The sequence below is a fragment of the Pyrenophora tritici-repentis genome, chromosome 1, assembly GCF_003171515.1.
Source record: "Pyrenophora tritici-repentis strain M4 chromosome 1, whole genome shotgun sequence".
Taxonomy (NCBI): domain Eukaryota; kingdom Fungi; phylum Ascomycota; class Dothideomycetes; order Pleosporales; family Pleosporaceae; genus Pyrenophora; species Pyrenophora tritici-repentis.
Window position 1 is genome coordinate 1990141 of NC_089390.1, and position 12950 is coordinate 2003090.

The window sequence follows — 12950 nt, forward strand, 5'->3', positions numbered from 1 at the left end:
TTCGTACGACATTGCAATTTGGGGACCAATAGCAAGTGACTGAAAGTTGATAACAATGGTGATGCGAAAGAGCCCCGAAATTACAGATAACAATCTAGGCGTGAGAAACAGAGACTCATGGAGATATTGAGTAGGGTTTTATATGCACTCAATCTACGAAGATTAATGACTTCACCAACGCAACACAAACTATCAACAAGCCTACTCCCATTCCACTTCTCGATACCTCCCCCACTTACTCCTTATAAAACCCCCCCTGTCCTTCTCTCCCCCTCCCCCCAATACCGCCCTCACCAACTCCCCGTCCCCTCTCTTGCTCACCCTGACACTGAAATCCCGCGGAATAGCCACTAGCGCACTCTTAATCGCATTATAATCCACATAATCCGTATTCGGCGGATGTCTCTCACTCGCCTCGATCTTATACAGACTGAGCAGCCGAAACAAAGCTGCGTAGATGAGTTTACTGGCGATGAGGGCGCCGGGGCAGGACCGCGAGCCTGCACCGAATGAAAGATGAGGCGGATTCGCTGTCTTGTTGGTGGGGGTGTAGGAGTTTGATGAGGAGGAGGGGGTTGGCGGGTTGAGCCAGCGTTCTGGGTTGAATGTTGCGGCTGTAGGGCCCCAGTAGTCTGTGTCTGTAGAGGATCAGCTAAGTACGTATGCTGGGCATGGTGTAGATTTAGTCGGTATAGCTTACCGTGGTTTCCAGCTTGCGCGTTGATCAAAACCATTGTTCCTTTTGGTATTATGGCATCGCCCCACTGTATATCGCTAGCCGTCTTACGTGGCAGACTCATGTTACTGACGGTATAGTAGCGACCTGCTTCTTTTACAATAGCGTTCAAATAGTGTACGTCTTCTTTCTCGAAATCATTTGCCCATGCTTCTCTCAGTGCCTCATCGGTTGGATACATTTTGCGGATCTCTTGGTACGCGCGGTCTTGATATATCTGCCCTTCTGGTGTAGATAAGGAGCCAATGCAAGACACAAGTGTGCCGGGGATAGTCTCAAAGCCGCCAGATACAAGGGAGAGACATATCGAGCTTACTTCCACGCCTGTAAGACGCGTTTCCTCGTCCTTGAGGATAGCCGCACTGATGCAGGGTTTCTCGGTACCCTTCTTGATCATATCACGAACCTTTTCTAGAAGAGAGTTGAGATATTTGTCGCGTCTCTCACGCAACTCTTTCGACCTCCGGTTCTTCTCATTGTTGGGAAGATATCGTAGAATAGGAATATAGTCTTGATAATTTTCAGACGCTGAGCGGAGAAGTGAGATTGCAGATCCAACTTCGAGTATCTCGCGAAGCAGATCGTCGTAGACGGCATCCATACGAATACCGTAGCAGAGCGTAAGTGTGGTATTAAGAGCGTATCGTTGAATATATGGACGGATGCTGACTTCTACATCCCCACCTTTGCTGTCACGATCGAGATCTTTGATGATGCAGTAGGACTCCAAATCAAACATGTTGTAATAATTCTTCATCATGCCTTTGCTCAGTGTAGTCGACACAGCCTTGCGCTTATTGCGGCAACTCTCGTCCCACGGCGAGCTTCCAATTGTGAATCCCTGTGTTGATGATATGAGTCCATGGAAAGTATACAACTTTGGCCGATCGATCAGTCCTTGTGCGTTTGACACGAGAATCTTCTTGCAGTCCTCAAAAGAGCTGACGACGACTGCACGTGTGTTTCCTAGCCGAATCTGAAAGACAGAATTGCCATAATGGCGCCACCACTTTTCGCATACGGTTGCATGGTCAGCTCCAAGCTGGGTGAGATGGCCGGTGATTGGAAGCGCTCCTGGGATTTCTGGGATACCTTTGATGTATGCAATATCGGTACGAGTGAGCAGCTGTGCGTATTAGTTGGTGTATCAATAGGAATCAATGCCAGAATTACCTGGTAGAATAAGAAAGCCAATCCCGCAGCAATAGCGACTGCGGCGACATGACCGGGAGGCATGTACCTCACATGTGGTAGTAAATCCGGCGAGAAATCCATCTTAGACTCGGTAAAGCATAGGGCAGATGAATCAATTAGATAAACAGGCAGCTGGGGCAGCAAGCCTAGGATATGTACTTATACCTGCCATATCAGGCGTCCTAAGATAGAAGATGCTCTTTCCGATCACGCATGCTCGTGAGGGGTCTTGTCGGAACGTTCCGAAGATAACGGAACCTGCTTATCAGCAATTTCTCCCACCTTCGAGCTGCGCGAAACACTATCAACACTGTCGACAGCTGATACTGATCCATCTTTCTGACAGAAGCTATAAGAGGTGCAGTGTGATCCTTTCACATAGAGTTACTGTATCGAACTAGTATAAGGGAAGCATAATGTGAATACCCATCACTGAGATAATTACGTAGCCATAGAAGACCTTCAAGTACGTCTCACCACCCGAATCTACCCCGCTCTCCAAAAAAAGCCCCACTAGTCTCTACACTAGGCCAAACCATAACCCCTCAAATATCTAAAAGCATTCCATGTCTAATATCCACCTCTTCAACACACTCCCTGATCCTCGCATACTCCCCAAACCCCTCCGTCTTGCCGAACTCAACATGTTGCTCCACACTCTTCCAAGGACAAATCAATACAAACTCGTCCTTTCCTCCTTCACCATCGACTCTCCAGCCCCCACCAATGTTCCCCTCTGTAACGAAATCTTGCAGATAACCTTTCTTGGTATCAAAATGACCTTGAAACCGGTGTTTCTCATCAGCCTTGATCACGTGACGAATGAGACTCCAAACGCGCTGTCCATTGACCGCAGCTTCCACTTCCGCTTCCGCTTGCGTTACCGGTAGTGGAAGGTCAGAGAGCGGGGTTTCAATGTGCCATAGCCACTCCACGGTAAGTAGACCTTGCAAACTCTGAAGTAAATTCTGGTTGGCCGGGCTAGGTATGAAGTCTTCCATGTGAGAGGCCAGAGATTCCCATTCTGTGATTATGTAGATGTAGGATGGATCCTCGATCTGTTGCAGGTAGTAGACTGGGCGGCTCGTGTGCTGTCGCATGACGGTCGCTGCGTGTGCGAGTTTCGACCGGAGGTCTGGGGTGACAAGTGAGGTGGTTGGGTAAAGACGGAGGAGCGCTATCTCGGTGATGGTCATTTTGGCTGTGGGATCTGGAGGTTACTTAATGCGTGGTTAATGTGTGATTGAGACTGATACGAGTATTTTATACAACGACGCTGAATCGACATCGAAGCTCGTTAGGCAGAAATGTTTTTGCAATTATTCCAGGCAACTTGCTGGTTACGTATGTAGGCAGGAAGGATTCGCATGCCTACGTATAGGAGGCCTGAACGATCTTAGTAAGCCACAGTGGAGTCTGTTCCTCCGACCTCTCATTAGCAGAAGCGATCGTCTCCTGCGAAATTTGGGGGATCACGCTAAATTCGATCGACAACAAAAGTCTTATTGAAAACGAGCGCATCTTCGTATAACATTTCCAGAACCAAGCATTCGGGCAGTATTTTCTACTTTACGTATGCACATATTTATGCGATTTGATTCACGATGACAATTAGCACACTTAATTATGAAGTGGAGCATTCATAGGATGTTGAAAACAGTAAAGATTGTTTCTAAACGCTCTCCATCGTAAATGATATCATTCGCATGGCTTCTAACAAGTTACTTCTCAATCAACATGGATAGTCCATCTTGAATGATCTCATGCACATCGCTTCTGGCAAGGTACTCTTCAACTCCCGATGCTGCCCTGCAGTGTCCAGCTATGCATCGAGCATCCCCCACTTCAGGTCATTGGTAGCTGTCTCTATAGCGACCAGTACATCCCTTTTCTTGAAACGCTCTCGCTAGCTGCTTACCCATTCAGGACATTGCCTTCCCATCTCCTCAATAAAGAGGTAGCGAAGACGGGTCAGCTCGTATGCCTGGAGCTTCTCTTCATAAAATTTCATGGAAGAGTACGCTTGGATGTTAGGCGGTTGGAACCCTCGGGGAACGAGAACGTGGCCGTCGAGAAACTGTGGCATCTGACACGAGCACCAGAATGGGACTACAACAGTGCATTCCCAGTCTACAATTCCGACGTGATCGCCCGACTGAGAAACGAGTATGTTGTTGAGAGATACGTCGCCATTGTACAGCAGAATACAGTCGAACCTATTGCTCGATGTAACCACTATCCTCATGTTGACAGGCACACGTACGACCATGATTACGAACCACATAAGTCTTTCTTACAGGGCAGTAGAATGAATTAGCGTAGAATGTGCTACAAGGGTATCGGATCAGTCAAGTCAACCACAGACAGGAGGAATCAACTGCATCAACCTGTGGCAGTGATCAATGAGACGCTCCAGAAGAGCTGCATTGAGTTCGGAGCTACCTCGGAGCGGTCCTAGTCTAGCTTGATTAGACGCCCAGGCGGTTTGTTTTTCATCAGCATGGATAAACGTTGTATACCCCGGATGTGATTTTTGGTAGTACACGACTACACTCGGGTTAGCGGTATCAAGAGTTACGAGTTACGGGTAGATCAAGTAGAATCAGACCAGGGCTTGGCTATCTAGTCTAGATGCCTTGCATTGAGTGTGCCCCCAGTGTTACTCGAATCAAACGGGCAGTGTCGGAAGCCCTAAGGCGAGAGACACCAAACATGTTGAAGCATTACAAATCATAACAGATACTCTAGATGTAAAAGTGGAACTTTAGGCAGAAGAAAGATAAGAGAAGCACAGAAGATTTTGGATAAGTAAGATGGGATGGATGTGAAGAATGTATTGATATCATAAGGGGCTAGGTTGTCTGACTGCAAAGCTAGAAAAAGGTGAAGAACCAAAGATAATGTACGCACCGCGCATACACTACGTGGGCTGTTGCCCAGGCAAAGATCAATCGCAGTCTCAAACAAGTCGTCTTCTGGGCGTGTTTGATGAGGCTGACGGCATAGTAGGATGCTGCACAGAAGGATGGCGGGCGATGCTTGCTGGCTGATAGACTGTGACGTAGAGAAACCCTAGTGCAGCATTAGTCGAGGTTTGGTCTTGGCATGCCTTTGCGGTAGTTAGCATACGCGGCAGGCAGTGTGGTAGCGCAAAATATACCAAAGCTACTTTGTTGGCGAAAGGTAAAGAGGTGACACAGGGCCTCGCTGGGCAGATCTGTCTGGGGCGCAAGAGGATCGGCAGCAAAGTTCAGGAGCGGGCCGTTGATTAGTCCGGAGTGGGCAAAGCTCGAGACACAACGGGCGCGAGGCTTAGCGTGAAATGGTAGGAGAGCTTCAGTCCCAAGCGGACAGAATTTCTTCTCCAGGCCTTGACGAGCCGTCTGCGAACTGCTGTCAACTAGTCATGATACTGTACTTACGTCAACATGGCAACGCATAAAGGAGTGAAGGTGGACAGGCGGTGGGACATTTGGCCAGGTACCCGGAGTCGCATGAAGTAAACAGAGGCGTAGCAGTGCTAAGGCCAAGGTTGGAGGCGTCGGCAGCCCCACAGGACCTTGTTCCAAACACCTCCACAGGTCGCGCAGACGTGCGTGAGACAAATTCGCCGTCATGCGCTGCAACAGTGCGAGCAGAAGACGAGCCTGGCGAGAGAGCAGCACATTTGGATTGACAGGCCCGATAGAAACAGAGGGCAGTGGATTCGTCAGTCGTGTAGATGACATGAAAAAAGTCAGCGCTATACCGAACTGGGGTACATGCACGCCAGCTGTACGTATGTACATGTGCAGTACAGTGCCGTCGAGTCTCTCGGTCTGGGGCTGCAGCACAGCGTACCACATCTTTTAGATTGACCATGGCCGACTTGAGTGGCAGCGCACGCGTTACCTGCTACGACATGTTGAGATGTCACGAGGTCGGGCGCAAGCTGAGACGAAAAGCATCGGAGAGATATTCTGGGCCAGTTTTAGAGATAATTAGGCCAGGTACTCATTTCCGGCCGGCAGGGTCAGCCCAATCAAACAACAGGTCCATGCTTGGGGATCCTGGTCAGGTGGCCGGGGTGCTAGCCGCACGCAGCCTCCTCCTCCTTCGCGTGCTGCTCCCCCAATCGTGCCTTCCTCTCCTGCGGCCGTCGCAGCTCCCCTACCCACTACGCTCTTTTTTTTTGCCAGTTGCGACCCAGCACCCGCGTCTTTTTCTTCTTCGACCCGTCCACTCTCCACTGGACACGGTCACTATTTTCTAATCATCTTGGCCGACCTCTTCATAGATACACTAAACCAGGCGCCCCCATCTATCTGCCGCGAATGGACAAGTGAAGCTGCGCGTCTCTGACTGGCCCAAGACGTCGATAGCCTTAGTCCCCACCGGTCTCGCCCCAGACACGACATCTATCGACAAGCCAAACAGCTTCTACACGTGCCAAATATACCCACGATGCGCCCATGCCTGCGCCAACATGACGATGCGAGTCCTACATGCCTGCCCGGAGATTGCCCAAGACGTGGTCGTGCCTCTTGTCGCCACAAGGAATCCCGCGCTGGTGTGAAAAGGATTGCCGTCCTCGCCATTCTCGCCGCCGTTGTACCGTCAACAATGGCCCAGCGCACCTGCGTCTCGCTCCAAGGCTCGACCGCCTGCCCGGCCTTTACGTCGGCCTCTGTCGATACGAATCTGACGGGCAACTTGTATGTCCGACCTTTTTCTGGCATGCCAATTGTGTACTGACATGTTTTCCCCCCAGTCCCTTCCTCAAATACGTATCCGACACAAGGTCTTTCGATGACCGTATACGAGACTATATTGGGACTCAATACGCCCAGCGACAGTCAGTCTAGTCCCTGCAATGGCTCTTAATCGCCCTGCTAACATGTCACAGATATGAGGACATCTTAGGCTGCTCGAGCGTTAACCTAACCAACACCACTAACCTCTATGCCCGCTATACAACAACCGTCCTGTGCAATGCCATAATCCAGGCTTCCAAGACGTCGTGCCGCCTCAGCGACAGGGCCGCGACACCGCTATGTGCTGGCGCTTGTGTATGTGGACGCTACACCCTGTACTTATCGCAGTGCTGATCAATTCCAGGCCGATTTTGCTATAAGTGAGCAGGTAATCGTATCAAGCCCAGAGCTATGCGGAAGGCCAGGCAACAATGCTGTTCCACAGATCCGCTCAGACTTCGCTCGCTGTTCGAATCCCGCCGACTCGCTCAGTAACACGTGCATCGATGCAGTAAAGAACGAACCCGAAGAGTGTGGATATCAAGGTAACCTTCAGGGGCTCTGCGGTTTTTGCGCCGGTAGCACCGCAAACTCGACAGACACCTGCTGTGTCAATGCCAAGGTCGAACAGCGATGTGCAGGCGTCAATCTCCCTACGACCATCTCAATGCCTCCCGTCTTCCCTACCAGCACTGCATCTGGATCCCCCGGTTCTACGGCTGGCGCAGGAAATGGTGGAAAGAAGACTGAAACTGGTTTGTCTGGAGGAGCTATTGCGGGTATCGTTATTGGATCGCTCATTGGCGCTGCCCTCATCATCGCAGGTGTAATCTTCTGCTGCATGGCCATGCGGAAACGCAAGCACACTCAAATCGACAGCGTCTTCAACACGCCTTCTCCATCACGGCGGCCCTCTCCAAAAGCAAATGCTCTGCCGCCAATGAGCTACGGAGGTGATGCACACACGCCTGCCACCATTCTCCCTGGCGCCCGTGTTCAGCGCATGGCAGCTCTGGAGGGGTCCACCACGTCGGCCGGCAACAGCGAACGGGGTGGTCGCCTGACTACGTACGGTGGTTCTCAAATCGGTGTCTACGACTCACCGGAATCGATACGTGGACATCTAGCCGGAAATCTTCCAAAACGAGGAGGTTCACTTTCAAGCCACTCCGCCCTGGGCTCCGCCTCCTCGCCCTTGTCCGGATCTGACCAGGCACGCAACTTCTCTAGTCCAGATGGCGTCGCTTCTGGACAGTCCGAGCAGCTTCAGTTTTTCAAGGATTACTATTCTCAGGACGACATCCATCCGAACGATACCGTTGCCACCCTGTGGGCATACCAACCCCGCGCTGGTGATGAATTTGAACTTGAAAGAGGAGATATGCTCAAGGTTGTTGGTATCTGGGATGATGGTTGGGCGACTGGTGTAAGACTGTCAGAGTCTGCAGAGCAGTGGGAGGCACGTAAAGCCGAGCAGCGCGACTCAGGCGTAAGCAACGGAAGCAAACGTTCGTACGTCGAGTCCGATAGCGAAATCAAGGCTTTCCCCTTGGTATGCGTGTGCCTGCCGCAGCACTGGCGAAAAACTATTGAGGGAGACAGCACGGCGGACATTGGAGGGCAAGGGAGTGGAGGTGATCGAATGCCTCCTCCAAGCCCCTATTAATGCCCTCCGTGACTTGTCTGTTAACGTACCCTAGATGCTTCTCCGTCTCCCACTCCGAGTCACTCGACTCATCAACGGCGAGGCGATAGCAAGAGCAAACGCCGTGTCGTATCCGCACCACCATCGTCGGTCACATGGCCGCTACTTGCGAGGACGCCAGATGCTCACTCCCCCGGCTCTAGTACGCTTATCGACTCTGTGCACAGATAGTAATGTCGCCACGATCATGTTTTTTACGCGTTGTCCCATTCCCCGTTGTTCAATTTCGATTCTTGATCCCCAATCATCTCCGGCCGTCTGTATATCTATCGCGGGTTCCTTTTCTCGACCCTGGATTCCGCGCCGCCTCCGACGTCACACTCACACACCAATACATCAAGCCGCCTCTGCACATCACGGCCAACCCACACACCATTTCATTACTTTTGTTCTTGTCCTTTTCTGACGATCTCGGCGAACGACAGACTGCTCGCAGCCTAGTGTCTAATTACACTCCTTTGCCCGCCCATTCGCCATCGCACATTGTATCTACTCTCGACGTTGGATACTACAAACGAGACGCGAATCCTCCTTCTTCAAATTCTCCTCCCCTCTCCGGCTGGCTGACGTTTTTCCGTTCTATACCCCACCCTCCGGTCGTATATTTTACAATCTGCGACCGACCTGCCTTCTTTGTCTTTTCTTCGTCTTCTCTGGCAGGCTCTTGTTTTCGTTGTTATACCGAGTGAGAGAGAAGGAGCCAGCAAAAAGCTGCAGACCTTGGATAAGGGAAACAAGATAGTTTTGTATATAAAAAAGGAAGCTTTTTTGTCCTCCTTCCCCCACGTCTACGGCTTTACTCTTTGAGGGAATGGGTTCATGGGTGCTTGGCTCTTTTTGGCTTTTGTCTTTTTTTGCGCTTTACACTTGATTATAACGTTTTTTCTTCTTCTATGATATCCAGATATCCCTTGCCTGCTCTTGTAAATTGGTGCCTTATTCTTATTAGAGAGGTAAGAGGTACCTCTAGATTGGCAGTTTTGTTTCATTGTCGTTGCTGGTGTTGTGCAGCGTCGGGGGCCTAGAGTGTTTGTGGCGTCGAGATGGTGCAAGTGAGAGGGGTGTATAGGGCAAATAATCCAATGCAGAAAGTCACGGTTATACCGGTATCACGTGTCCTCGTGTCTCTCCCAACGACATCACTGTCATAGCAACATCTCGTATCGGTGTCTGTGCAGCGCATATGTAGGCGTTTCAGGTGGGAAATGAAATGCGGGTATATCCAGCGGGCATCCAGCGGAAATTTTGCACGAGCACTCTCTTGATCAAAGTGGGATTCTGGTCTCTTGTTGGTTGCAGATCGCAATCTTCCTTTTGGTGGCTGCAAGGTGGACGTGGACGTGGTGGTGATCTCGGTACTATGGTGTGTTTAGGGTAATTCGGGAGTGTTATCTTTGACTGACTACCGTACCCCTGGTAACATGATCGGCAGTCATGTGCGCAGTGTGCGGCTACATGGGAAAGCAATAGTCTTGTATATAATTGAGTTTGCAATGGTGCTCATGCGTCGTCGGGCCCCGAAGGGCTGATGGGCTTCATATTTCTATACCTGTTTGTAGGCTTTCGTATTTGCCGTTCTTGCTTGGCGTCTCCTTCAGGAAGACGAGAGAAGAACAGCAACTAAAAAGGCAGCTCAATACATTTCTGGTGATTATCATCCCTGTCGTAATTCAAGTACTCTCATACACCACCATTTCACGCTCTACTTTTCCTCCTCCCAGTCTTCCCCTTGCCCTCGTCCACATTCCTCTTATGCCAATCGTCAATCTCACGCCGTACACCTTCGCGATACGATTTATACTCTATGCTGTCGTCGACGAGTAGTTCGGGACAATGACCTGAACGACGTAGGTGGCGTTTTAAGTTTTCCCAGCGGCAGTCCGGTTTGAAAGTGCAGTTAGGGTGGGGGCAGCGGTAGGGACGTAGTGTCTGTTCTCCGTTAGTATCCTGTGTCGTGCCATGTGTGAACCTTGAGACGTGACATACCTGATGCGTTCTTTCATGTTTACTCAGGTTACTTGAATCTGCGCAGGTGAAACTGCAGAAGCGGCATTTGTGCGGCTTCTTACCCTCATGTAGAGCACTGATGTGTGTTTGCAATTGTGTATGCGTTGTCGTTGTGTAACCGCAACGTTCACACATGTATGGTCGTTCCCCAGTATGCGTCCGCTCATGGTTGTCCTTGGCTTGGTTAGTGGCAAAGGTCTTATCGCAGCCTTCGATGCTGCAGGCATATGGTCGATAGCCTGCGTGGCCGAGGAGGTGACGCGAGAGCTTCGATCGCTGCTTAAAGTCTTTGGTTGACGCATCGCAACCTTCCCACTGACAGGTACAGTGAGTGCAGTTGTCGACGTGGGCTGTCTTGATGTGTTTGTGAAGGGCAGAGGGACTGTCGAAGATGGCAAGACAGAGGAGGCCAGGAGCATGTTGCCTGTGAAGAGGGTTAGCCGTTCGGTTTGGAGACAAATTCACAGTGTTATGAGATTGTTTGACATGGTGTATTGACCTGTGTCTAAGTACATACCATTTGCAGACACATGTTTGTGCGTCCGATGATCCAAGACCAAGCATAGACCCTGAGCCGACAGAGGTCGTCGTGTCTGGACGCAAGAGGTCGTTTTGAATTGCCGAAGCGAGGAAATCGAGTTTGTTGGCCCCGCCAAATGCGCCTTCAGGCTGCAAGGTATGGGGAAACGCCAATTCCGGCAGCATCCAAGATTCGTTGAAGGAGTTATCGTTGAAACCCGATATGGAGTTGTCAAGGTTGTAGTGATTCGAATGTATCGATTTCCGGTCTGCTGACATGGGGCTTGTCGGCAGACTTGGGTTGAAGCCAAAGTTCATAAAGTTGTTTGCCAGTCCATTTCCTGATGCTATTGACGAGTTCCACAGATCTAGTTGCTGTTGTGTGGCTGATGGAGCATCCGCACACCGTCGGCCTGGTCCGTGGCAACACGAGTTATCGATATGACAGTGATCCCCAGAGACATTCAGAAAGCAATATGGCGAATATGCGGTCTGACCAGGTGCTGGAGAAGGTTCCATGGTGAAATTACTCTCTAAAGAGGTGTAGTTACTGTGCGACAGTGCTGGCGTTGGAGCACTTGAAGTTGCAGTGGTCAGGTCGTCGGCAACAGTGTTGTACCCATGGGTCTGGGAAAAGCAAGGATATGTCTCGAAGGAAGATAGGTCATTGTCGTGTCCATGGAGACCATGTTGAAAGTGACAAGGCGCGGTGTCGTAACAGTACACGGTACCGACGGGAGTCGGGGCCGAATGTGCGAAATGGCACTCGCTGTTCGGGTCACCTAGAGGACAAGGTTTCGCGTTACACTTTTGACAGAAACATGACTCCTCTGGGTAAGTAGCCTTTGTGCATCCAGGATCTACACAGTCGTCTGTACAGTGGCCCTTTCCTTGGGTGCATCGAGGATCGAAACAGGTGTCGTCTCTGGGACAGTCGTTGGCAGGACAGGGCAGGGAGCAGTCAGAAGGACAAGGTGGGTCGACGATGCATTCCTGACAGAACTTCTCGAAACAATCGTCTGGGAAGGGACAATCTGGTTCAATGTGCTCATGTAACTCGGTGGCGGGGTGGTGGTGGTATTCTCCGACCTTGTGTACCGAAGCCTTCCGTTTCGCCGGACGCATGTCGTAGGCGTCTGGGCAGGGTTCCGGACATCGTTTACAGCACGTCTGTGAATCAAGGTGCTCTCTGCCGGGACCCGTAGTTTTGATCGGCTTTTGGGCGTCATCTCCCAATTCACAAGCCTCTCGCTTTGTCCCTGCTACCGGATGGGGTGAAAGCATAGGGTCGATGGTACCAAAGTCGTCGTCGTCGCCAAAAGCCGAATCGTGATCGCAGTCTACATAGTTGTTAGCCATGGTTGGCATGTATCGGTCCTCTGGTTGGAGGGGCAGAGTTGTAGGCTCATCGGTTGACATTATGGCAGTGTTCCAGGCGTGGACATCAAGGTGCGCAATGTAAAGTTTCCATTTTGCAAGGTTGCGTGGATATAGGGTAAGAGCGACTTAAGGGTCCAGCAAACAGAACAGTCACGTCATATGAAAGACTCGGACGATTTTTACTTACAATTAAAAATGAGGTCTGTAAACCTCAGTGAATGAAAGCATCGGAGAAGGTGAGTCGTGAATTCGTACTAGCGTGCCTGATGCAAGAAGCCGTCCGCCTATCACGTGCGAATTACCCGCTTCGTTGCGAATGCTGTCATTGGTCGTTTATCCCACCACCAAAATGGCAGGAGCGACGTGCATGCACACCAGATAGCCAACAAGCGCATAACATGACGCCTGGCCGGCTTGCTATATTCCTGCGCCATCGTTTTGTTATCTTCCAAAAGCACGCGGAGCCATTTTGGCGCCGGGAGAATGGCGTGCGACAGCGAGTGAGTGCTCGTCGCAAAGAGGGACAAAGACTGGGTGCGGCATGTTAGATTGTACTACGACTTAGTGTACCCACCACGTGTGCCTAGGAGTTTGTGACGGGTCCGAGGTTGTCATTTCCACCTGTCACAAACACAGTGGAAAGGCCTTGTGATGGAGGAGATTGAAACAAGTCTTA

The 12950-nt window shown here is 50.7% G+C and overlaps 4 protein-coding genes across 4 annotated transcripts; 1 reads left to right on the plus strand and 3 right to left on the minus strand.

The window, feature by feature from the left end:
• Positions 1-235: 235 nt before the first annotated feature.
• On the minus strand, positions 236-2011 carry PtrM4_008000 (uncharacterized protein; the record flags this gene model as incomplete). Its single annotated transcript, XM_066102864.1, has 4 exons — positions 236-238; positions 322-638; positions 701-1862; positions 1910-2011. The coding sequence occupies 4 exons, from the start codon at positions 2009-2011 to the stop codon at positions 236-238; spliced, it is 1584 nt and encodes a 527-aa protein (XP_065965066.1).
• A 1825-nt stretch (positions 2012-3836) lies between these two features.
• PtrM4_008010 (uncharacterized protein) lies at positions 3837-4199 on the minus strand (the record flags this gene model as incomplete). The annotated part of the gene is made up of 1 exon (XM_001930782.2): positions 3837-4199. The coding sequence occupies one exon, from the start codon at positions 4197-4199 to the stop codon at positions 3837-3839; it is 363 nt and encodes a 120-aa protein (XP_001930817.2).
• Positions 4200-6532: 2333 nt separating this feature from the next.
• PtrM4_008020 (SH3 domain containing protein) lies at positions 6533-8329 on the plus strand (the record flags this gene model as incomplete). Its single annotated transcript, XM_001930783.2, has 4 exons — positions 6533-6624; positions 6681-6764; positions 6816-6978; positions 7028-8329. 4 exons carry the CDS (start codon positions 6533-6535, stop codon positions 8327-8329), a joined length of 1641 nt encoding a protein of 546 aa, XP_001930818.1.
• A 1734-nt stretch (positions 8330-10063) lies between these two features.
• Positions 10064-12313, minus strand: PtrM4_008030 (Zn-finger protein; the record flags this gene model as incomplete). Its single annotated transcript, XM_066102865.1, has 3 exons — positions 10064-10297; positions 10355-10799; positions 10893-12313. 3 exons carry the CDS (start codon positions 12311-12313, stop codon positions 10064-10066), a joined length of 2100 nt encoding a protein of 699 aa, XP_065965067.1.
• Between the last annotated feature and the right edge of the window lie 637 nt (positions 12314-12950).